Below are 22,761 nucleotides of genomic sequence, written 5' to 3' on the forward strand. Positions count from 1 at the left end.
GGTTTATTAAACTCTTTCTCTATTGCAAAAACCTGCTGTTCTCAGTGCATCGGCTTTGCTGGGCAGTGGGAAAGATGAAACTGCCTGGTGAATACAGAACTGTTCTCTTGTCCTGTGAGTAGGTCTCAGTCTTTCAGTAAGCCTGTGCCTCTGGACTGTGAACTTCACAGTGTTTCTCAGGTTTTATTTCCTCTTAGGTGGGACAGGGTCACTAGACTCGGCTGGAATTATGTATTTCTGTTCATCACATGGAAGGCTTGAGTGGGCTAGAGCTGAGAATTTCTCTTCCCTCCAGGCCCATTAGGCTCTGGTAAAATCCACTGTCAGATGAGGCTGTGGTTCGATAGCTTCTCCTGAGGACAGGTCTTGTTAGGAAGACCCCAGTGCTCTGGCATATTTCAAAATGGTTCCTTTTCCTTCTCCTCCTGCTGGAAAGGGATTTTTCTTGGGGAAGTTTCTGCTCCATGCCGGGTGCAGTGGCTCACACTTGTAATCCCAGCACTTACTTTGGGAGGCCAAGGTGGGCAGATTGAGCCCAGGAGTTCGAGGCCAGCCTGGATAACATAGAGAAACCCGGTCTCTCCTAAAAATACAAAAACTAGCTGGGTGTGTGGTGCATGCCTGTAGTCCCAGCTACTTGGGAGGCTGAGGCGAGAGGATCCCTTGAACCTAGGAGGTCGAGGCTGCAGAGAGCCCTGATCGTGCTACTGCACTCCAGCCTGGGTGACAGAGCCAGACCCTGTCTCAAAAAAAAAAAAAAAAAAAGTTTCTGCTCCAGTATGTTGTGATTCTCTGTATCTGCCTGTCTGTTGCTTCAATTTCAGAGGCATCAGTTTACCTTGTGATCTCACTTTTCTTACAGAACTAAGAAGACTTGTTGATTTTTCAGTTTGTTCAGCCTTTTTACTTGTCAGGATGGAGTGGCGACTTTTCAGCTCCTTAAATACAGAACTGGAAACCAGAAGCCTCTTGACCTTTCATTTTTTGCCTTTGAAAAAAGTCAGGTAGTTAATACTTCTCTTTCAGGGTGCTGTTTGAAAATTCTGTTATGCAAAAACACAATGTAGATAATTTGTATTCCCAATAAATAATAAGGCACATTGGATATAATTGTTACCGTCTTGCATTTTTTAGCATAGTTTTAGATGTTTTATTTTGCTACAAAGGAATTTTGAGCAGAAGAATGTGACATATATCTGTAAAGAACAGACTTATTATTATTATTATCATTATTATTATTATTTTGAGATGGAGTCTTGCTCTGTCGCCCAGGCTGGAGTGCAGTGGCGCGATCTCGGCTCACTGCAAGCTCCGCCTCCCGGGTTCACGCCATTCTCCTGCCTCAGCCTCGCAAGTAGCTGGGACTTCAGGCACCCGCCACCACGCTCGGCTACTTTTTTGTATTTTTAGTAGGGACGGGGTTTCATCGTGTTAGCCAGGATGGTCTCGATCTCCTGACCTCGTGATCCGCCTGCCTTGGCCTCCCAAAGTGCTGGGGTTACAGGCGTAAGCCACCACACCCGGCCCAGACTTATTATTTTTTATGTTCATCCCCCTGTTAATTATCTTTCACTCACAATATTCTCTTTGCTTTTCCTTTTTAACCAGCGGTCCGATATGGGTATTGGTGGAACAATATATGTCTTAAGAATAAAGCAATTTTAAACCACCATGACTAGTAGCAGTGTTTAGCTGAGTTCTGTTTCCCAGTTGTCACCAACTACTGCATATACTCCCTAGATATGCAGTTGCATGTTCTCACACTGCCCTGTTTTGAAGAAAAAAATGTTTTTAAAAAGTAGAAATTTAACCACATGCCATTACTGTCTTTATTGACTTGAAAGGCCCTCATTCCACCCAATCCTGCCCTACTCCTCTTACCCCAATTCCTTTGTGAACTACTTTGGGAAATGCTACTGGTGGTGGTGTGTGATGATATTTGTAAGAGCATGAAAATAAAAAGCTGGGAATATGTAAGAGATTCAGATTTTGCTGAAGCAGAGAATTTGACTTGTGGACTATTGTAATGCAAAATTTGGTGCACTGTTAATGGAAAGCATTTGCTATATTAAACAGTAAGGGTCTATTGTAGGTTGAGAAGCTGGGGAGATTTATTTTACCATTTAGCATGTAGAGAATTTGAATAGGAAAGTAGGTGGGTATAGAGTGCCTGTTTGTCCCATTCATTGTTGGGGTTTATATATACCTTTCTCTCTTAATCCTCAAAACCCCCATTTTGCAGATAAGGAAGCTCAGACACATGAACTTTTCCAAGGTCTCAAAGCTAGTACATCGTGGGGCTGTATTCAAACCCAGGGCTGACTTCAAGACCCGTTATTCTTCTACTGAATTAACCTGAATGCTTGCAAAGTCTGTGGCTCTAATTGTTTCTGTGGCTAATTAATGTTCATGAACTGGTGAAGAGTAAATAGTTTAGTTTAGTTTTTTTTTTTTTTGAGATGGAGTTTCACTTTTGTCACCCTGGCTGAGTGCAATGGTGCGATATCGACTTACTGCACCCTCCGCCTCCCGGGTTCAAGCGATTCTCCTGTCTCATCCTGCTAAGTAGCTGGGATTACAGGCACCCAACGCCATGCCCAGCTAATTTTTGTATTTTGATTAGAGATGGAGTTTCATCATATGGGTCAGGCTGGCCTCGAAATCCTGACCTCAGGTGATCCGCCTGCCTTGGCCTCCCAAAGTGCTGGGATTATAGGCATAAGCCCCAGCACCTGGCCAATAGTTTAGTTTTTTAATGACTCACTCAACTTTGTTAGGTCTGTTTACTCGAGAGCATGTATTTATTTGGGGCCATAAATGTATTTTTACATTTACCTATTTTATTTATCTCAAGTCTTGCTTTTTACATTAGAGAAGGAAGCTTTACTAGTACTCTAGTTGGAGGGGTACATCTCTTTATCAGGAAAGAATCTTATTCAGATACATACATACATACATTGTATTTATTTATAAATACAATAATAACACTGAAGTATAAAGAACCAAAATTTATTACTTTTTTCCTCATTTTTTTTTCCACTGTGGAGCTTACCAGCTAGAATTCTGGTTTTGGTAGCAGGAAAGAACAAGTGGCAACTTTGTGAATTGTGGCATTTGAGATTAGACTGATATACAAGATGGTGTACTACAGCACTCTAACAGAAGGGAATAGCACCGTTGTCAAAGACATTGGAAGGTCTCTTGTAACTGAAAGAGCCCTCTTTGGCATTTGGCCGTCTCAGTTTCACGATAACATGACGAAGCAGGAACCTTGAAATTGCTCCTCTTTATATTCCATTCCTGGATAATTACCATCTATACTCAGATTTCGAAAGGTCCTTTTATTTTGTGATTGCATCTTTCAGCAACAACTCTTATTATCCTATTATGCAATTTGCCTTATTTATGATGCTCAGGTGGGAAAACGTTCAGCCTCCACAATTGAAAAGATCGCCCTGATTGAGCATTTTGTGGTGCTTTTGCTTGTTTTGCTGTTGAGCAAACAGAGTTCAAGACAGGTGAATTTTTTCCAGATGTGCATTTGAATAATTGGACAGATCCCTGTGGTCTCTTCAGTAATAACACAAATGACTGCTTATTCTCGCCTTCTTCCTCCGTGCCTGGCTTCCTGTGGTCACTCTGCAAGGGGCTCTGTAGTTGCAAGATGACTCCACAGTTAATATTGAGCTCATGAGGAGTAAATAGTTCATCTAAGCTGGGAATCTCTGAGCTTCATTAAGTCTGCTTATTTGGGTACCAGAACCTGTCGCTATCCAGGAGACATACAGCAGATCAGCTTTCACTTGCTTTATTACCATTTTAGGCATGAAATAGAATGATTTTCTCCCAGAACATGATGTCCCTGTGTAGTAATAAGTGATAGCACTTCATGGGCTTTAAGGAATCTAGAGCCAGGCCAGTTAGCAACTGAAGCTGTAATAACTCAACTGGACACTGACGTCCTTTTCCTAAAGTTATATGAGCAGAGGCATGTAAGGGAAATGTGGCTCGGTGACCCACAGTGCTCAGTGCCCAGTTCAGTGACAGGCAGCCAGGAGAGCTGAGCCATGAAGAGGCCAGCAAGCCAAAGGGATTTGCTGCCATGCTGTGACATGGAAGTCAGGGTGCACTCAGCTCTGTATTGATGACATTCTTAAAGTCTGAAGGACTTAATGCAGTTTCTGGATGTGCCTCCTCATCACCACACCTGTTCAAGGGGGAAACTGGGACCCACCCCAACAGTCAGCTCTATAGAAGTTTTTCCTGACAATACTCTCTACTCCTGGAGGTTGACTGTGTTTTTCTCCTGTACTCTCCTCTAACACAGAACTTGTGTGTTACTATATGCAACTTGTTTATCTGCCCCCTGGACTGTGAACCCTTGAGGACAGGGATGTTGTCTTATCACTCTTTGAATTCTCAGTGCTGGGTACATGTTACGTGTTCAATACATGTTTGTTAAATAAATGAAACAGTCACGTTTGGCTCCTTTCTTCCACAAAGCATTCCACCCTTCCACGGAAACAATTATAGCAGCATGGAAACAATTACAGCAGCTATCTATAATTGATAATCAGAACTAATGAAATATGGTAGCACAGGCATGAATAGAGTTGAAATTATCAGAGTGATTATAAAATACATAGGAATAAACTTAACAGAAATTGGGCAAGACCTTTATGAAGAACTCTTCCAAACTTAACTAAGGCACATAAAAGAACACTTGAATAAATAGAGAAGCATGTTCATTGGTGAGAAGAGTCAGTGTAGTAAATATGTCAATATCACTTTTTGTCCATATTAACCTAAAATTTAATACAATTCCAGCATAAGCTATAATGTTGTTTTTATTCTATGGAATTTGATAAAATATAGTAAAGTTCAGAAAAACATTGCCTGAGACTAGTGAAAAATGAAAAAGAGGGGAAAATTTTATCTCATCAAGTATTAAAACATAAAATATAGTAAATATAAATAAAATGGTAGACAAACTAAGAAATTGGAAGCCAGTATAATCTGGATACCAAAACTTGACAAAGGCACTACAAGAAAAAATTATAGCCTTAAGCATAGATGCAAAAATCATCAACAATATATTAACAAATGGAATCCAGCAAAACAGAAAAAGGATAATATATCATTACCGAATGGGATTTATCCTGGAAATGCAAGATTGGTTTAGCATTTGAAAATCAATGTAATTTATTGCATTTATTGAAAAAAAGAGAAAATAAGAGCATAGCTACAACAGGAAGTTTAGAAGCAGGCTTGAGTATACACGGAAACCTAGTACAGGTTCACAGTCCTTTATCTGAAATGCTTGGGGCCAGTTATATTTCAAAATTTAGGGTTTTTAGCAGTATCTCATAATCAAATTCATGTAAATTTTCACAGCAGAACAGATTAATACGGACACTAAATGGGATGATAAAGACCAGAAATAGCCTCACATTAGCTCAGGTCAAGTTTTGCCACCAAATGAATTTAAGCACCAAACTGCAAAAAAACAAAAGACTCTGTTTTCAGAGCTTTATGATTTCAGAATTTCAGGTTAGGAATTATCAACTCTTTAATGCCAGGATGGCACATCAAGTCAGTGTTGAGATTTATAAAAGGCATTGGGATTACATACTAGTCATTTAGAGGAAAAAAAGGATAAAGTTAAATTCCTACTTAATAGCAATATTGTTTATGTTTAAAGATTTTATGTTAAAAAACTAAAGAATCTATAAAAGCACAAAATATATACTTAATCTTTATTTATAATCTTGTGGTAGTGGAGATCTTTGTAAGCATGATACCAGTAGCAGAAACTAAATAAATTTTAAAAAGAGATCTTACAGCCAGCCACGGTGGTTCATGCCTGTAATTGCAGCACTTTGGGAGGCCGAGGCGGGCAGATCACCTGAGGTCGGGAGTTTGAGACCAGCCTGACCAACATGGAGAAACCCCATCTCTACTAAAAATACAGAATTACCCGGGCGTGGTGGTGCATGTCTGAAATCCCAGCTACTCGGGAGGCTGAGGCAGGAGAATCGCTTGAACCTGGGAGGCAGAGATTGCAGTGAGCCGAGATTGCGCCAGTGCACTTCAGCCTGGGCAACAAGAGAGAGACTACGTCTCAAAAAAAAAAAAAAAAAAAAAAAAATCTTAGATTTAACTAAGCAAAAATTACAAAGAACACCATAATAAGATTAAAAACTAATGTCAATGTGGAGAAAATGTTGGCTATATATATAGTGGCCAAAGGGTTATTGCCCATAGTTTATAAAGAGCTCTTACAGGTTAATAAATAAGAGATGCATTCTCTACAACAAAATCAGACCAAAGATATGAAAAGGTAATTTGCAAGAGAAGAAATACAAATGGCCACTGAATTCTTTACTACTACTATATCACTATCACTACTACTAGCAGGTACCATTTACTGTTTATTGTTTGCCAAGCACTGGGCTAGTATCATATCTTGCTTAAGAAAATACTATGACACAGGTGCAATTATTTACATTGTGCAATGAGGACAGTCCAATTTAGAGAGCTAAAGCAGCTTGTCCTAGATTATACATTTAGCAAAACTGTTGCAGCCCAGGGCTGTCTGCCTCTGAAACTCTTGCTCTTCAGTATAGCACTGACCTACTGCTCCTGTATATCAGTATTTGTATAAAAAGAAAATTCAGTGAAAGCAACCAGAAGTTACCATTTGTTTTGCCTATTAGATTGGCAACAATTGAAAAGGAATATTCATAGCCAGGGAAGATCAGAGTGTGAAGCCTGCACTCTCATATATTGCTGCTGGTAATGTCAACTGGCATGATTTTTCTGGAAGGCACTTTGGCAATATGTATTGAAAGCTACATTCTTTGATACAGTCTTTCTACTTCTAAGAATTTGTCTGAAAGGACTAATTTGATAAGTGCTTATATGTAAACAGTGTTCATTTCAGTATTGTTTATAAAAGCAAAAGGTTGAAAGAAACTTGTCCATCAGTGAAAGATCGGTTAAATGAGTTATGAGAGAATTAAAGATGTAGAGCTATATTTATTATTTAAACATTGACCTTCATTTACTTGTTTTTTTTTTTTTAATGGAGCTTTGCCCTGTCACTCTGGCTGGAGTGCAGTGGCACAATCTCGGCTCACTGCAACCTCCACCTCCTGGGTTCTAGCGATTCTCCCACCTCAGCCTCCCAAGTAGCTGGAATTACAGGCACACGCCACCACATCTGGCTAATTTTTATATTTTTAGTAGAGACGGGGTTTCACCATGTTGGCCAGGCTGGTCTTGAACTCCTGACCTCTCAACTGATCTGCCTGCCTCAGCCTCCAAAGTGCTGGGATTATAGGTGTGAGCCACTGCACCCGGCTGACCCTCATTTACTATTGGATGGAAAAATAAAATAAAACAAAGCATGTTGCAAAACAGTTTTGTGGTGCAACTGTATATTTGAAAAACTCCAAGTCATATACACATATGCCAAGAAAACAGTCTGGGGAGGCTGTGAAACACAGTATTGACAGTGGTATAATTATTAGTGTTTTATTTTTTTCTTCATATTTTTCTGCAGTATTTATTGGTTTATTTTTGCTCTATACATAGACTCCAGTTGAAAAAACTATTTAAAAATACATACTATAATTTTCTCAGACTGATAGAACATCTCAACTTGAAGATTAAGCACAGAATTTGGGGGTGTTCATCCAGATCTGTATATTTACTTTGCTTTTGTTAGGGAGTATGTAGGTGCTTCCTGTACTTATATTTTACTTTTTGAAAGTTGATACAGGCATGTGCTCACACATACATTATTTCCCACATGTTACTCCAAGAATTGCCAGGCTTCTATTTCATTGACTGTGTTTAAAGTAATAGTTTGCCAGCGACTTGGTTTACATATCCAATCAGTGTGAAAGTTCCTTCTCCATAGATACAAAGAAGTCCTTTTTGCCCAATCAGTAGATCAAGAAGGCAAACACCTTCTTAATTACAAACGAGGTTTTAAAAAGTTGGCTTAACAAATATAGCTATAAGTTTGCTTAACAAATATAGCCATATAGCTTAACAAGTTTAGCTAAGGAGACCTACCTGAGGATTCTTCTGGTTTAGAAAAGAATTATTTCTGATAGGGAGACAATCATGTTGGGCGTATCTTAAAATGCTTGATATAATCTTCAAAATTTATTATGAAACAGTGAAATCTGGCTGGGTGCGGTGGCTCACGCCTGTAATCCCAGCACTTTGGGAGGCTGAGGCAGGCAGATCAGCTGAGGTCGGGAGTTCGAGACCAGATTTACCAACATGGAGAAACTCCATCTCTACTAAAAATATAAAATTAGCCAGGCATGGTGACAGGTGCCTGTAACCCCAGCTACTTGGGAGGCTGAGGCAGGAGAATCGCTTGAACCCGGGAGGTGGAGGTTGTGGTGAGCCAGATGGCGCCATTGCACTCCAGCCTGGGTGACAAGAGTGAAATTCTGTCTTAGAAAAAAAAAAGAAGCAGTGAAATCTAGTATTTTATGTGACATGAGCAATTTGCACAGTGACTTTGAACATTATCCTGACCATCAAAGAACATTATTTAATAAGAATTGTGGACTAAGTAACTTTAGTGTGCATTTTCAGTGTCTCTAAAGATTTGGGTGCAGAGTTATGAGCTCCATTTGATTGAACTGGTAGTTTTAGAAACAGATTTTTAAATTACTTACCAAATGTAAAAGGAAAACACTTGTATTGAAAACACTGGTTGCAGATCGTTCTAAAGGCCATTTGGGACAACAGAACAAGGCAACATCTCAGAGAAAATGGTTAGTAATGGGCTCTTAGAGATGGTGTCTTAATGCAGTAGTTACTTTGAATTATCTTTAAAATGGTTTGTTGACCCTGTTCTTCTGTTTTGACATTCTCCTTTGAAGGCGTACAAGTTATACTGATGATATTTGAATAGTGGAACTCTTGTGTAGCAGTTAAGAGGGTGCATTTTAGAGTCATTTAGACCTGGGTTAAAATCCAGGCTCCACCAGTTAGTAATTTTTTGAGCTTTGGCAAGTCACTCTAGTCTCTCTAAGCTTTAGTTTCTTCATTTCAAAAGTACAGACCTGACAGAGTTGTTGAGAAGACTAAATGACATAATTTTTGTAAAGAGCATAACAGTGCCTGGCAGATTAAATGTTCAATAAATGGTTGCTTTTTTTTTTCATAAGTAGTCCAATTTCTTTTAGAAGATTTTCATAATAATATGTAGTGTAATGGAAAGAATGCACACTGTCTTGTCTAATAGACCCAGATTTGAACACTGGTTCTGCCCTTAACAACCTCCTAACCTTGGGCAAATCATTCTGCTCTGTGCCTCAATTTTCTTCCCCAAGAAATGGAGTCGTAATGCTGACCTTGTTGGAGGTTGTAAGGATTTGAAGTGATATAGGCTAAGTGTCAAACTCTATGCCTGGAGGAAAGTCAGTATTCAATGAATGGTTACTATCATTATTGTTATAAAGCTAATACATATCAAAGAACATCTTAAGGCTTTTAATATTTTTCCTCTTCTCTTTTTTATCTTTAGTTGTAATTCTTTAAGAAATTGGGTACACATAGCTAAGACTGTGCAATATAAGAAAAGTGTTAATAAGTTATATAAAAATGTATTCTAATACTACATTTGGTAAACAAGAATAAGAATCTGTAGATAGGGATTATATGAGTGGAGAAGGATGTGTACTTAGGGCTTGGCTTTGGGGTGCATGTCAGAGACTAGTGTATGAGGAAGAAGCAGCAGGAAAAGGCAGTGTTTCCTTTCTCACAATCGCCCCTCCCACCAGCCACACTGAAGAGGTGATGTCATGGGCCTCTGACGCTGTGCTTGCCCCCATCACCCAGCCATCTGGAATAGCTGCTGGAGGTGCCCAGTGTGCCAGCACTGAAGGAAGGCCTGGCTGCTTGGCAAGCATTGGTGACGCTGTGAAATCGAGTTCCTGGGGAGGCTGCCTGCTCAGGTGGACTGCCACATGCTGTATGTCTTGCTTCGTATTTGCACAGTATGGTGCTTGATGTGATTCATTCATCCATTCATCCATTCATCCATCCTTTGTTTTTGTTTTTTTTTGAGGCAGCGTCTCACTCTGTCACCCAGGCTAGACTGCAGTGGTGATCAAGGCCCATTGCAGCCTCAATCTCCCAGGCTCAATCGATCCTACAGCACAGCCTCCTGAGAAGCTGTGACTACAGGCATGCGCTACCACACCCTGCTAAGTTTTTATATTTTTTGAGGAGACAGGGTTTTGCCATGTTGCCCAGGCTGGTCTCAAACTCCTGGGCTCAGGCCATCTGTCTACCTCAGCCTCCCAAGGTGCTCAGATTACAGGCGTGAGCCACCTGCCTGGCCTGTCCATCCTTTTTTCCCTTCCTCCCTCCTTTCCTTCCTTTCTTTTTTTCCCTTCTTCTCTTCCTCCCTAACTTTCTTTTATCCAGCCATCCATCTGTTCATCAGTCCATCCATCTGTCCATCCATCCATCCATCCATCCATCCATCCATCCATCCATCTGTCCATCCATCTTCTAGGTCCTAGGTATAGTAGTGAACAAAATAGTCAAAGTCCCTTCTCTCAAGGAGCTTACATTTTAGAGATTCAAAGCATTTTCAAATGTGTTATTTCATTTGCTTTTTAAAACAAGTATGTGAATTTTGAATTTTTTAGTATTTTCATTTGCTAGATGAGAAAACAAAAATATTTTGAGATTAAATGACTTCCTGGGATAATAGTGCTATGAATAAAACCCATTATTTTTTATTTAGAACTCTTTTATCTATACCACTTTTGTATTCTAAACAAGTTTTTCATTAATGGAACATGTTTTCACACTGTGTTTTTCTTAATGCTTCAATCATAGGTAGCTAAGGGAATTTTAAAGAACATTAAGTGCACTCAACTGAGCTGCTTTAACCTTTCAATATGTTCCCGCTGCTATTAGAATGAGATTTGAAATCCAGAACACCACTGCATCATCAGGCCAGTGCTTCCTTCCCAGCTCTGTCTCCGGACCCTGTCCCACCCTGTCCCTCGTATTGCCTGTCTTCTGCAAATGCTAGCCTTCTTTTCTGACCTCAGAGGTATTGTGTTCTTTCCAGCTTCAGCCCTTTGTATGCACTGTTCCCTCAGCTTGGAATCCTCTTCTCTGTTTGCATCCTTGTCCCTCTTCCTCCGATCTTCACCAAGCTAATCCCACTCAACTCACAGATCTCAGCTTTCATGCCACTTCCTAGGGGAGGCTTTCCTCATCCCCCTGCCAAGGTCAGGTCCCTATACCATATGTGCTTTCTCATGGCACCCTGTGATTTTCCTTAATGACTCACCTATCACAGTCCAGGATTTTGTTGACTGTCTGCCTCCCCTTCCTGTAAAGGTTAGAAGGTAAACTCCATGGGGGCAGAACACTAGTTATGTCATTTTCACCGCTGTTTCCCTGGCTAGCACTGGGCCTCCTGTAGGCCCTCCAAAATATGCAAATAAATGAATGAACAAACACCCTGGCAGCATGGAAACCCAGAGCGGCACAAGTGAGTTCAAATATTTATGGTTTGTTCCATCTCACTTCCCTCTATGATGTGATTTTAGCAGTGTAGGCAGCTTACGAAATGGGGCAGGTTTCTTGTGTTTTACTAATGTGTAAATAAAGATAGAGTAACTCTTAAGATGTGGAAAGTTTGTAAAGTGGCAGCAAAAAGTGACAAGGTGTGGGGACCCAAATACAGAGCCTAGGGAAAATAGAATAAACCAAGTTGTTTTTATGTCTCTTTTCCATTAAACTGTGAGCAAGTTGAAGTCAAGTCCCAGAACTTATTTATGTTTATATCCTCAAAGAGACTATAGTGCCTGGTTCATAGTAGCTGTGGAATAAATGTTGAATGAATGAATGATACACCTCTTACCTTTGAAGCTGACTTCTTGTGTTCTTCATGCTGATATTAGAAATAGGAAAAGTCAGTCAGGTACAGCAGTTCAAGCCTGTAATCCCAGCACTTTGGGAGACCAAGGCGAGAAGATCGCTTGAAGCCAAGAGTTTGAGCCCAGCCTGGGTGACAAAGTGAGACCCCATCTCTACAAAAAGAACGAAAAAAAAGGAATTGGAACCGTATTATTTATAGAAAAAATACTAGATCTAGAACCAGAGAGACCTAGGTTAAAACTGATCTAAAATGAGAATAATTATTCCTACCAAGTGGAGTTGTTGGGAGGGTGGTATACATATAGATGGTGTATATAAAGTGCATAGCAAGCTGGTTGTGGTGGCTCAGGCCTGTATTTCCATCTAGTAGGAGGCCGAGGTGGGATGATCCCTTGAACCCTGGAGGGGGAGGTTACAGTGAGCTGAGATCACGCCACTGCACTCCAGCCTGGGCGATAGAGGGAGACTCTGTCTCAAAAAAAAGTGCATAGCAAGCACCAGGCACATCTAACAGCTCCTCAGAACATTTAAGCTCCCCTTTTTTTGCTTCTTTCCCTTTGGTATAATTTTAGAAAGACTTTTGGAGAGCATGATATATAAATCATTAAAAAAGAGAGAGCCTCAAAGCAGAATCGTGGCAATTGAGCTAGATTTGTATTTATCAAAGCAAGCATGATGCTGGGATGCTTAAATAACAGTACAGTATATTACAAAGGAACTGGGGAATAATGTTCCTATTATTTTTGTCCATGGTCAGCCTATTACTAGAAAAGAGTGACCACATTGATTTCTAAAGTCCTTATATTCAAAACTTTCTGTGCTGACCACCATCATTTATGTTTTTCCCATCTCTACTTAAAAACATTAACTAGCCCCAACTTTTCCTCCAGTTATTTCTTTTATTAGATTTATTCTGTTCTCCACAATAAAATCTATCTTCTATTCCCATCCATGCCAATTCAAGTAGTTATAATGGGTGGATATAGGGTGTGTTAAATGTTGGTAAATCCACTGAGTTCCTTGAGCTCCACATTGATGTCTTTTAGGATGTGACTAGGGGTAGGCTAAATATTTTCTAGTTTCTCAGCTCCTACCCCGGTCTAATTATGATATAGAGGCCAGATTAGTGTCACCAGTTTTTCTTTCTCTTCTGAATGTAGAGCAAGACCAAATGATTTCAGATGGCAGCATGAGAAACTTAGGATCAACCACCAGCATCTATGTGAGTCTTGTACTAGGCTCATTCCAGTTAAAAGCTGTAAATCATTTCATAGCCTCATCAGTTTAGTTCTCTTTTATAGAACTTATTATGTGATACAAAATATGCAAGGCACTGGAGATACAAATACAATTAGTTCCTCAAGGAACTTTGAGTTGAGCAAACATGGTACTGTCTGGTGAGACCAGACATATGAGCAAACATAGTACTCTCTGGTGAGACCACATAGAGAAATGTACAAGGGGTAGAGGAGGCAGTGATGACTACTGGTCTGGGATAGTTGAGGGAAGGTGGCATAGGCTGCCTATTAAAGAATAAATTAGAGTTTGCTATGTGAACAGGGTTGCAGAGGGAATAGTATATGGAAAACCAGGGAGATGTGGACCCATATATTTTGTGCAGAGATGTCCAAGGACTTAGATATTACTATATTGCAGGTACGAAGAAAGCTTTTTTTGAGATCTGACAATTCCAAGGTAGGTTATGGACTCTCTTTGGAGTCCCCAAAATAAAAATAAAGCATTCATATCTGCTGAAGATAGCTTGAATGGTATTTTTGCTAAAGGCAGAGTCATATACTGTATGTGCCAGATAAAAGTCAATGTCTATTATGTAAACATTGAGATTACATTCATTAATTTAAAAGAAAGGATTCAAACTTTGTACTAATCTGCATCTAGAGAACTAATCTGGTATGTGTTATTTTCAAGTCACCAACTAAAGCAGTCTGTTGTATGGAACTCTGCTCCCTCTTAGTCAAACAAATGCAACCATAAAAAGCAGTGCAAATTCAGTGTCACCTTTTCTCCATGGATTGGGTGGTTTCTTTTGGAGCAGAGAGAGTTTCCAGAGAATCAGTATAGTAGCCAGAAGAAAAATGGAGGGTGGCCTTACCTTGTCCACTCCGTGCTGCCTGAGGGTGAAATGGAACCTCGGATATTGTACACCTTTAAATTGTCCATGTTGCCTGTTTCGTAGCCTTCCCGGGCCAGGGAGCTATGTAGTCAGTTTATAGTTCTAAGAACCAGAGCAGGACTGCTGTGCTTGCAATTGCATGCTTTTTATGGAACAGGCAATATTGTTTAGGGAATTTGGGCAGCTGGAACCTGCCACATGAGCAGTTTGGACTGAGGAAGAATTTCAGGGTGATAAAATAAAGCTCATTATATAAATTCACTTGGGTATTTAGGAGTCTGAGAAGGGAGAGGATGAGAGTATTCCGAAGGCAAGCAGGAGAGTTTCATAAACAGCTCCCTTTCTATTCGCTTTTACTGTAAGTGTTGAATTGAGCTAGGAAGATCACATGGCCCATTTTGCAAAGGGCAGTCATGTTCTGCTGTTTCTTAGCTGTTTTGTCAGTTGGAACAAAACAACAGCGCTGCTCATTTTTTGCAGGGTTAGAGGAAAAAGGAAGGACTGGCCGAAGAATGGGGTGGGGAGCTGGAGAAGAGAAGGGCCAAAAGTGTCAGACTGTGGGGATGAGGACCTGAAGGAGGCCCATGTGACCTCAGGCATGGGCCCTGGAACTCTGCCTTTTTGAAGCCTGTTGACAATCTCACCCTAATTTAACCCTTTGTGGAATTCTTCCATGAGATGCAGTTGCCAACGTCAGGCTTCCTAGAGAATTGAGCCTGCCCACTCTGTTATGAAGTCTACCCGGAAGAGCTGGCAGAGTGGGCCCCTTCATTGGGACTGCAGCAACACTGACCAAAGCAAATCCTTCTCTTGGAAGAAACAAACTCATTCCTCACACCTGCCTCACCCTGCTCCCACTGCCACCCCCTGCACCACACGCCAGCCCTCAATAAAAACTAAAACTGATGTCATTGTAACCTTTGGTTATTCTTTTTTGTGCATAAAGTGTCAACCTCCTGTTTTATTCTCATAAATAATGGAAATCTTAACTTCATTTCAGAAAATCACAAAAGATAACAGGGACCCTATTCAAACAGAATAAAAATAATTAGTAAGTCACAAACTCTGGCTAGAAAGAAAAAGAGAAAAGAGAGAGAGGGAAGGAGAAAGAAAGAAGGAAAGAGAGAGAGAGAGAAACGAGGAAAGGAAGGAAGGAAGAAAGTGAAAGAAGTCCTCTTGTTGGTGTTAAAATGTGTCTTTAAGGGGAAACTTATCATTTAGGTTACTAGTGGTTTCTTTCTTCATCATTTTAATTTCCATTAATAAAATGTGACTTTGAAAGGATACGGGGAGTTTGGGAATAGAGAGTTTTATTTTTATTTGTTTATTTTTTTTCCCCTTCTCCCAGCAAAATACACAGGTATCTGACTATGTAGAGACACGAACCCACCTATCCTGACCGACCTTGGCAGTGGTCAGGGGATAGGAGGAAGTGTAGTGCCATGGGATGGGCACCAGCCCTGATGAACTCCACTTTCTTTCCATTTGTCTCCTGCATCCAAATGTTGAGGAGACTTTGAGTAGTAGTGTAGCCTCTTTTCCTTTTAAAAATCTGCACCCTGCTTATTTCCAATACAGATATGAGGTTGGTACCCACTAATCTTAACAGGATATATATGTATCTAAAGTATATAACATATTATTTAAAAACTAATGTATTATTTAGGTTTTATTAAATTATCCTGGTTTTAGGCTATGCTGATGGGCTAAATTTGCCTAAACTCCTGAGATTTCGATTCTCACTTATTGGCATTAGAGGAGTTCCTAAAATAAAAGCTATTAAGATTAAATATCATAAAAATCTTTCTAGGAAAATATAATCAAAAGCATCAAGGCTGTCTCCTACAGTTAGTGGTTTCTATTATTTTGGTTCTCAGAGCTATGACAATGTCACTGGATTTCAAGAATTCAGAAAGACAAAAAGAAAACTCATTATTTTGAAATGGGGAAAGGGAAAGATCTTGGACGTAGTCTTCTGTTTTTAAAATAGTCATTCTCATTTTAAAATAGGAAAAACAATTATTTTTCATTTAACAAAGGAAAAAACCCAGTCTGTACTTTTAAATTAATACAAAGACCAATATTTTATAGGGAGAACATTAATAATCATTGTGGAGCCCATTAATCACAATTCTGCTTTTGATTTATTGTAAATATGCCTCCCATTTTCCTCCTCATTACCAATCACCTTCTTTAATTATAAGAGGGCTTTCATTAAAACTTTTGAATCATTTATTTTGGAGCACCTAACTTTAGAAGACATTTATTGATTTTTATAGCATAAAATACAAATGTTTTTATTAGAAAACATCATAAACTAATACTTTACTGGAGGAGTTTGGCTAAAGATTCAAAAATATATAGAAGTAAAAATATATTTAAAACTGCACAGTTTTTACAACAGCATGTATGGCATTTGGATTCAGAATTTTAACTAGCAGTAACCTCATCTGTTTAGTAATGAATTTTAAAATAGAAAAAAAATCTGCCAAAACAGAACAGTTGTTTACTAGCTATTTAACTTTGATGAGCTGAAATTAGATACTGAAGCAGAATAATTAGAACAACTTTTTTTCTCAACATCTAAATATTTCTCTTTTTCATTAACATTTCAGTTAAGTTTGAAGAAATTCCAAAAATGAGATTCTCATTAACTAAAAGGAATTCTAAGGGTTATTAGCCATCTACATTTTTTCTATGACCTTAAGACTTTTTTTCGAAAAACAATTTTAGAGGAGGATTGTCAGATTTACCTAAGGTTTTGTTTTTTAATTTAAAAAAATTTAAAGAAGCTATCTTAGTGATTTTTGTCATCATTTTTATTTGTTGCCATGATTAATATATGGAAATAAGATAAATTGGATTATATTTCTGTGAAAGCCATATTCTTAACATCAATGTCTATCTAAAAAATATACGAGTCACACTTGATCATTCAGAATCATTTTGAAATTCTCTGGTAATTTTTTAAAAAGCCAGTGTTGACTAGTATTATATGGCTAGTTATATTTATTACAGCAGTCTAGTTATTGTTTGTGTAACTATAGTTTTTTTCTAATAGAAACAAAATGTCTATTTGCAGTATAAAAAGAAGTATGTATATTTGATGATTTTGTTGTAGAAAATACTTAATACCTTTTAAAAGCTGTTTGACTTTCGGTTTTAAAACAGCTGTGTAGCTTGGTGAGTCCTGCAAATTCTGGCTTTCTCTGTGGCCTTTGAGCCAAGTAATTTTTTGCAACATTTTCCTTTGCTTTCTTATACACACTCAAAAATTGTGCTTGCTTTTCCTGAAGGCCAGCTATTAAGTTAGAAAGCACCAAAGGTGTTATGAAATTGCCCTTTATTTTTTCGTACATCAGGGAGGAATGATAGATTTTGTGTATCTCTTGTGTGTCATTAGAACAGAAATATTTAGGGCTGCTAACTCCCGGAGTTGTATACTTACCCTTATTACAGATGCAATGATTTTGTCTGACTGCATTGCTTTAAGATGAGTTTTATTGCTTTCATGCTTAGGCAAGGATATTTAATTTTATTTTTGTTTGGAGTATCTTGTTGTAATATACTTCTCCCCCATCTCGTGCTCCAAAATTTGGGATAAGCATAGAATCCTTTTAAGACTGTAGGTTATTTTCCAGTTTACTAGAAAGCATGACACATAAATTAGCGACTAAGGATTATAGCGTCCTTTCCTAAAGGTTATCATGAAAAAAAGTTAAAATGTCAAAGAAGATCCTACTCCAGTAAAAACAATTTCCTCTGTAAAATCCTGATACCTCATAGGAAGCTTTGGATCTTGTTCTCAGCTACCAAAATTCTTTAAATATGAAAGTTAACATGACAGGAAAGTGGAATACACTCTGTGCTGAAGACCCACTGTTCAAGGTGTGTAGTTATTAATCTGGGTTTGAATTTACAAATTATATGGTCTGATTAATTTGTAGATAGGGGTCGGTGGAGGTTAGACCATGGGCTTTAGAACAAAGAGGCTGATAAAATATTACTCACAAGCCTTTCTGCTTGTTTGTGACTCTCTGGAAATGCCATTAGATAGTTCTCATAGCTATGGTCAAAATAAGTAGGCTTAGAAATAAAAGACATTTTCTCCCCTGTAAAAGGAGGCGGCTGGCCCGTGCTCTTTCTAGGCTCTTCCCAGCGACAGCAACCTCTGCTTCTGAACCCTTAGTGCTCATTCTATGCTCCACCGCGTCTCCTCTACACGCCATGATCTTTGTTATCTGATTTGCTAGCCATTGTTATGGAAAGTTCTCGACTGTAATGCAAAAAGCTCAGCCATGGGTCCTTGCTAATGTCAGCAACCCAAAGGCGCTCTTCAAACCACCTCGAAAAGAAAAATCCTTTAAAAGATGTCAAACTCTCCTTTCATGTTAGCCCAAAATGAAGTTCCCGAGCAGCATCTGGCAGAGCAGGGTAATTCAATCTATTTTAATGCAAAGATTTTCCAAGAAGGCAGGAAGCCGTCAAGGAGAAGGCTTTCAGGCATCTGCTGTTTTGTTTCCAGATCCCTTGTGTTAATTTAATGTTTCTAGGGAACCCGGCTCTTTCTTTTTTCTCGGAATCCCTGCTCTAGGAACTGGTGAGTGCGGGGGCGCTGTGGGAGCCGCAGATAAGCCAGCGCTTGGCCAGGCACCCGCGGGCTGCGCAGCGGGGCAGGGAGGCGCGCGGCCCCAGCCGCCCTAGGGCGCCGGCTGCCTATGCGGGCCCCGGCTGCCCAGCCCAGTGCGGGGAGGCGGTGCCGACTGCCGGGGGGCGCCTGCAAGACCTGTTTATTTGCATTTGTCCAATTTGGCCCAAGTGAAAGGTAAATACGGAGCGATCAGCTTGTCCTCACTCCAGCAAAACTAGGGAAACTCAGCTCTATCTCCAGGAAACAAACTCAACCCAAACCTGAGTGAAAGTAACTCTTGCATAAACAAACACTTTCATTTGCTTCTGGGAAGGAACACCGGAGAAATGGGCATTCCTGCCGACCGCCCGCCTCCTACTGTCGGTAAAAATGAGCCGTCACAGGTTGCTGGCAATTTCTTGTTGTGTCCCGAGCCATTCCGCAGATCTTGTTTTGAAGGGGCGAGTCAGGTGTTCGTGCGGCTCCAGATCCTGAACAGGTTATGCGCTGGGTCCTTCCTTATCAGGAGGGGGGTCAGGCTGCCCTCCCATTCTCATTTTCCGCCCCAGACCAGAGGCTACACCAAAGTTCACTTTTGAAAAGAAATCCTGCAGAATTAAAAATAAATGTCTGCCCTTTAAAATAGTTTCGTTTTAGTATTTTGCATATTTCTGTTTAGGAACTTGTAATGCTAATAATTTATGTTGCTATGACAATTGTCCTGCATACCTAATATTAAATTTAATGAATTAATGTGGCGTATAGAGTAATAGTAACTTAACTAGTACTCCGATAATGCCAGTATTCCCTGTGTTACTAAGTTAATGGAATCAGAATTTTGGAGTTACAATATAGAGGTTTTTTAGGCCAATTTTTCTATGGGATTCTAGGAATCTTTTTATAACATTTCTGCTTTTCGAAGCAGTCTATACCATTGCTGGAGAGCTGTAATTATTAGGATGCTATTTCTTTTTTTTTCTTTTCTTTTGTTTTTTTTGTTTGAGACAGGGTCTTGCTCTGTCATCCAGGCCGGAGTGCAGTGGGGCCGTCTCAGTTCACTGCAACCACCACCTCCTAGGCTTAAGCGATTCTCCCACTTCAGCCTCCCCGGTAGCTGGGACCACATGCCCTCGTCACTGTCTGGTTAATTTTTGTATTTTTTAGTAAAGATTTGGTTTCGCCATGTTGCCCAGGCTGATCTCGAATAGAACATTATTCCTTATAGTAAGCTGAATTCCCTGTGTAATTGTTCTTACTGTCCCTTCAATAATAAAAGCCTAAAATTATTCCTACTCATATATTTTAGTGAGGGTGGTGCATGCTTGAAGACCGTGATGAGTGTTCTCTTCTTATATTCAGGGCAACTATAATCACATATTGGGCTCCAGATCCTTGCTTTATGCATCTTCTTTTGAATTGTTTAGAAACAATGGCAAAATTTCCAATTTCAAGGTAGTGCTTGAAATTATGCAATAAAATGTTATGTTAGCAACATTTTTTTTATTTTAAAAATTCCTTTGATTATTTCACACTTATATCCTGTTCTCTGTTATGGTAGTTTTGTTTTCTATTTTATTTTTAGTTTCCATATAATTTATTGTGCTTTAGCTGAAATCACTAAATAAAGATAAATGAGTTTAACAGACTCTTATGTGCTCATTTTTGGTTGTTTTTTGCTTTACTCCTTGTATTTGTTTTCTGTTACGGGCATAACAGATTACCACAGATGTAGTGGCTTACCATATCCATTTATTTTCTCATAATTTCTGTGGGTCAGAAGCTTGGCACAGGATGGCTCTCCTGGCTTCTGTGCCCAGGGCCTTCACAATGCTGAAGTAAAGGAAGCAGCAGGCCTGGACTTGTACCTGTAGGCCTTCTAGGGGAGAATCCACTTCCAGGCTCACTGGCAGAATTTAGTTCCATGTGGTAGTTGTATTGGGGGCCCAGTTTCCTTTCTTGGAGAGCACTAACTGCTGGCTGTTACCCAGGGTCTTCTAGAGGTTGCCCATCTACATCTTCAAAGGCAGCCTCAGTGTGCAGAATTTGCTTTAGATTTCCCTGCCTTCCCCTAATGTGTTTCTCTTCTACTTTTAAAGGACATGTGATTACAGTGGCCCAACTGGATAATCCAGGCTAATCTCGCTAGTCAACTGATTAGTAACCTTAATCACACTTGCAGTGTCCCTTCATAGCAGTACCTAGTTAAGTGCATGATTGAATAACTGGGTAATGGGACTTCTCGGGAGAGATCTTTGACATTCTGCTTACCATACCCCTCTGGGTACCACTTTGTCGTGATGGTAACATCATAAGCAACCATTTAAAAGAGATTTTAAGCATCTTAATTTTGAAAATTTTGCAAGGTAAAATTAAAATAAATCCAAGTAACATCAAATATTACTTATACATAATTCTAGAGGTTTAATAAAAACAATAAATATTCACCATAAGTAGTTGTTGCTTTTAAAACGCAAAGTTTTTCTACCTTGCAAAATCTTCCTTGATTTTCTTGTTTTGTTTTTGGTATCATAATAGATCAGTTTCTAGTACCACCACTATATAAAATAAAAATAATAATTGCATTTTAAAAAGAATGGTTTTCCTCTTCACTCTGATTTTAACCATGGAAAGTTTTTGGTATATTCAAATATAATTCTATTAGATTCCAATTTTGAATAAGAAACTGGGTTCCCTGACCTGGCTGCCACTTATTCATATCTAAAATGTACTTGAATTTGCAACTTCCAAGTTGGGCACATGTAAACCCCCTCTTCACTTCTTATAGAGCTGCATAGTTCTTAAAGCTTGTTGTGGTAAGGGGAGGGCACACTTGCTTATACGTCCAAATTTACTGTTTATGGATCTCGATTACTGTTTTCTACTTAAATTCTAATTTTTCTCATTCATTGATTTTAACCAGACAACTATTCAGAAGTATGAATTACATATGGACAAATTCTAGTGCTTTGAAATTACTGGAAAAAAAAATAAATGGATGATCAACAGATGCAAGGAACAGAAAATGTTTGGCTTTTAGGGGAGTTTTATGAATACTCTTTTGGATTTCCCCACTTTCTTTTAGTAACTCTAATGTCTTCCAGTAACTCTAGCAAGTAGGAGGCCCAGGGAGAGAAGTGGGGATCTCACAGTCTCATACTAGGAAGCTGTGCTATGGGGAAGTGACTGGTGGTCTGGAGATGTGAGGTAGAGGCATAGGCAGCAGGTATGTTGACACTTGAAACCAGTACTTCCTCAGCCCTTGCGGGAAATGTGATAATCCAATCTTAGCCATATATCTCAGGTGACTTTATATCTGAAACGTGCAACGTAGGTAAGGTACTTCTGTTGTTTTTCCTAATTTGTACTATTTTCATATAATGACTGATGGTCATGGGCATTTTGGTATAGAAGGTTTTAATTATGGCTCAGTATTTGTGTAATTAACCAAGTGGAATGATTTAGATTTCTGATATTACTGAAGTCTTTACAGCTGGAAGTAAATGGATCCATGCCAGTACATTATTAAGTATACAATTACTTATTTGCCTATTTATCCCTTCTCCACCTTATTACAAACAGATATTGAGGAAATTTACACACATACACACGCTATTACCACCACCACCTAAAATGAATAGATGAAATTAAGGTAAAGGGAAAATAAGGCTGGGAGAAAAATAACCATGCTAGGATGAATACGGTTAGGGCAAAGAACATGTAATATAAAATTCTGTATGGGGCTAGAGCTAGGCTGTAAATTTGGCTCTGGATTTTCTAGCAGCCAAAACAAAATGAGAGAAAATTAATGAGCTACAGGATTCATCATATTCATAAAATGATTAAAGAAGATTGGGATTTTCCCTTGAACCCATCTTGTTTGAAGGGGGGGCATTTGATGCTTTCCTTCTGCTAGAAAGGTTAACTTTGAGTTGCAATAAAAATCATAAAAACACAACTTTGGCAGAAACATAAATGAACAGTATGACAGAATGGAAGCAGTTCACAGGATTTCTAATATTACCTCTCTTTTCCTCGGTCCACATTCTAATATTCCAATATG

The 22,761-nt window shown here is 39.2% G+C and overlaps 1 protein-coding gene and 1 long non-coding RNA gene across 14 annotated transcripts in view; one reads left to right on the plus strand and one right to left on the minus strand.

Moving 5' to 3' along the window:
* LOC129010744 (uncharacterized) overlaps positions 1-14,309 on the minus strand; it is a 34,557-nt gene extending 20,248 nt beyond the window's left edge. The window contains exons 1-2 of the long non-coding RNA XR_008493056.2: positions 14,051-14,309; positions 11,921-12,089 (exon numbers count right to left, since the gene is read on the minus strand). This is a non-coding gene — a long non-coding RNA (uncharacterized LOC129010744). The remainder of the gene's footprint in view (positions 1-11,920; positions 12,090-14,050) is intronic.
* Positions 1-22,761, plus strand: part of CRADD (CASP2 and RIPK1 domain containing adaptor with death domain) — a 229,191-nt gene that overhangs the window by 47,183 nt on the left and 159,247 nt on the right. For 2 of the 13 annotated variants that reach the window (XM_054445255.1, XM_063646571.1), the window contains exon 3: positions 14,756-14,988. The exons of 8 other annotated variants lie outside the window; for them this stretch is intronic. In XM_054445255.1, coding sequence (XP_054301230.1) covers positions 14,756-14,805 — 50 coding nt within the window. In that variant the 3' untranslated portion in view covers positions 14,806-14,988. Of the gene's footprint in view, positions 1-13,097; positions 13,160-14,551; positions 14,989-22,761 lie in introns of those variants that run through there. 3 more of the 13 variants (XM_054445251.2, XM_054445253.1, XM_063646570.1) reach the window with 3 other exon arrangements.

The sequence above is a fragment of the Pongo pygmaeus genome, chromosome 10 (genome assembly GCF_028885625.2).
Source record: "Pongo pygmaeus isolate AG05252 chromosome 10, NHGRI_mPonPyg2-v2.0_pri, whole genome shotgun sequence".
NCBI classification, from domain to species: domain Eukaryota; kingdom Metazoa; phylum Chordata; class Mammalia; order Primates; family Hominidae; genus Pongo; species Pongo pygmaeus.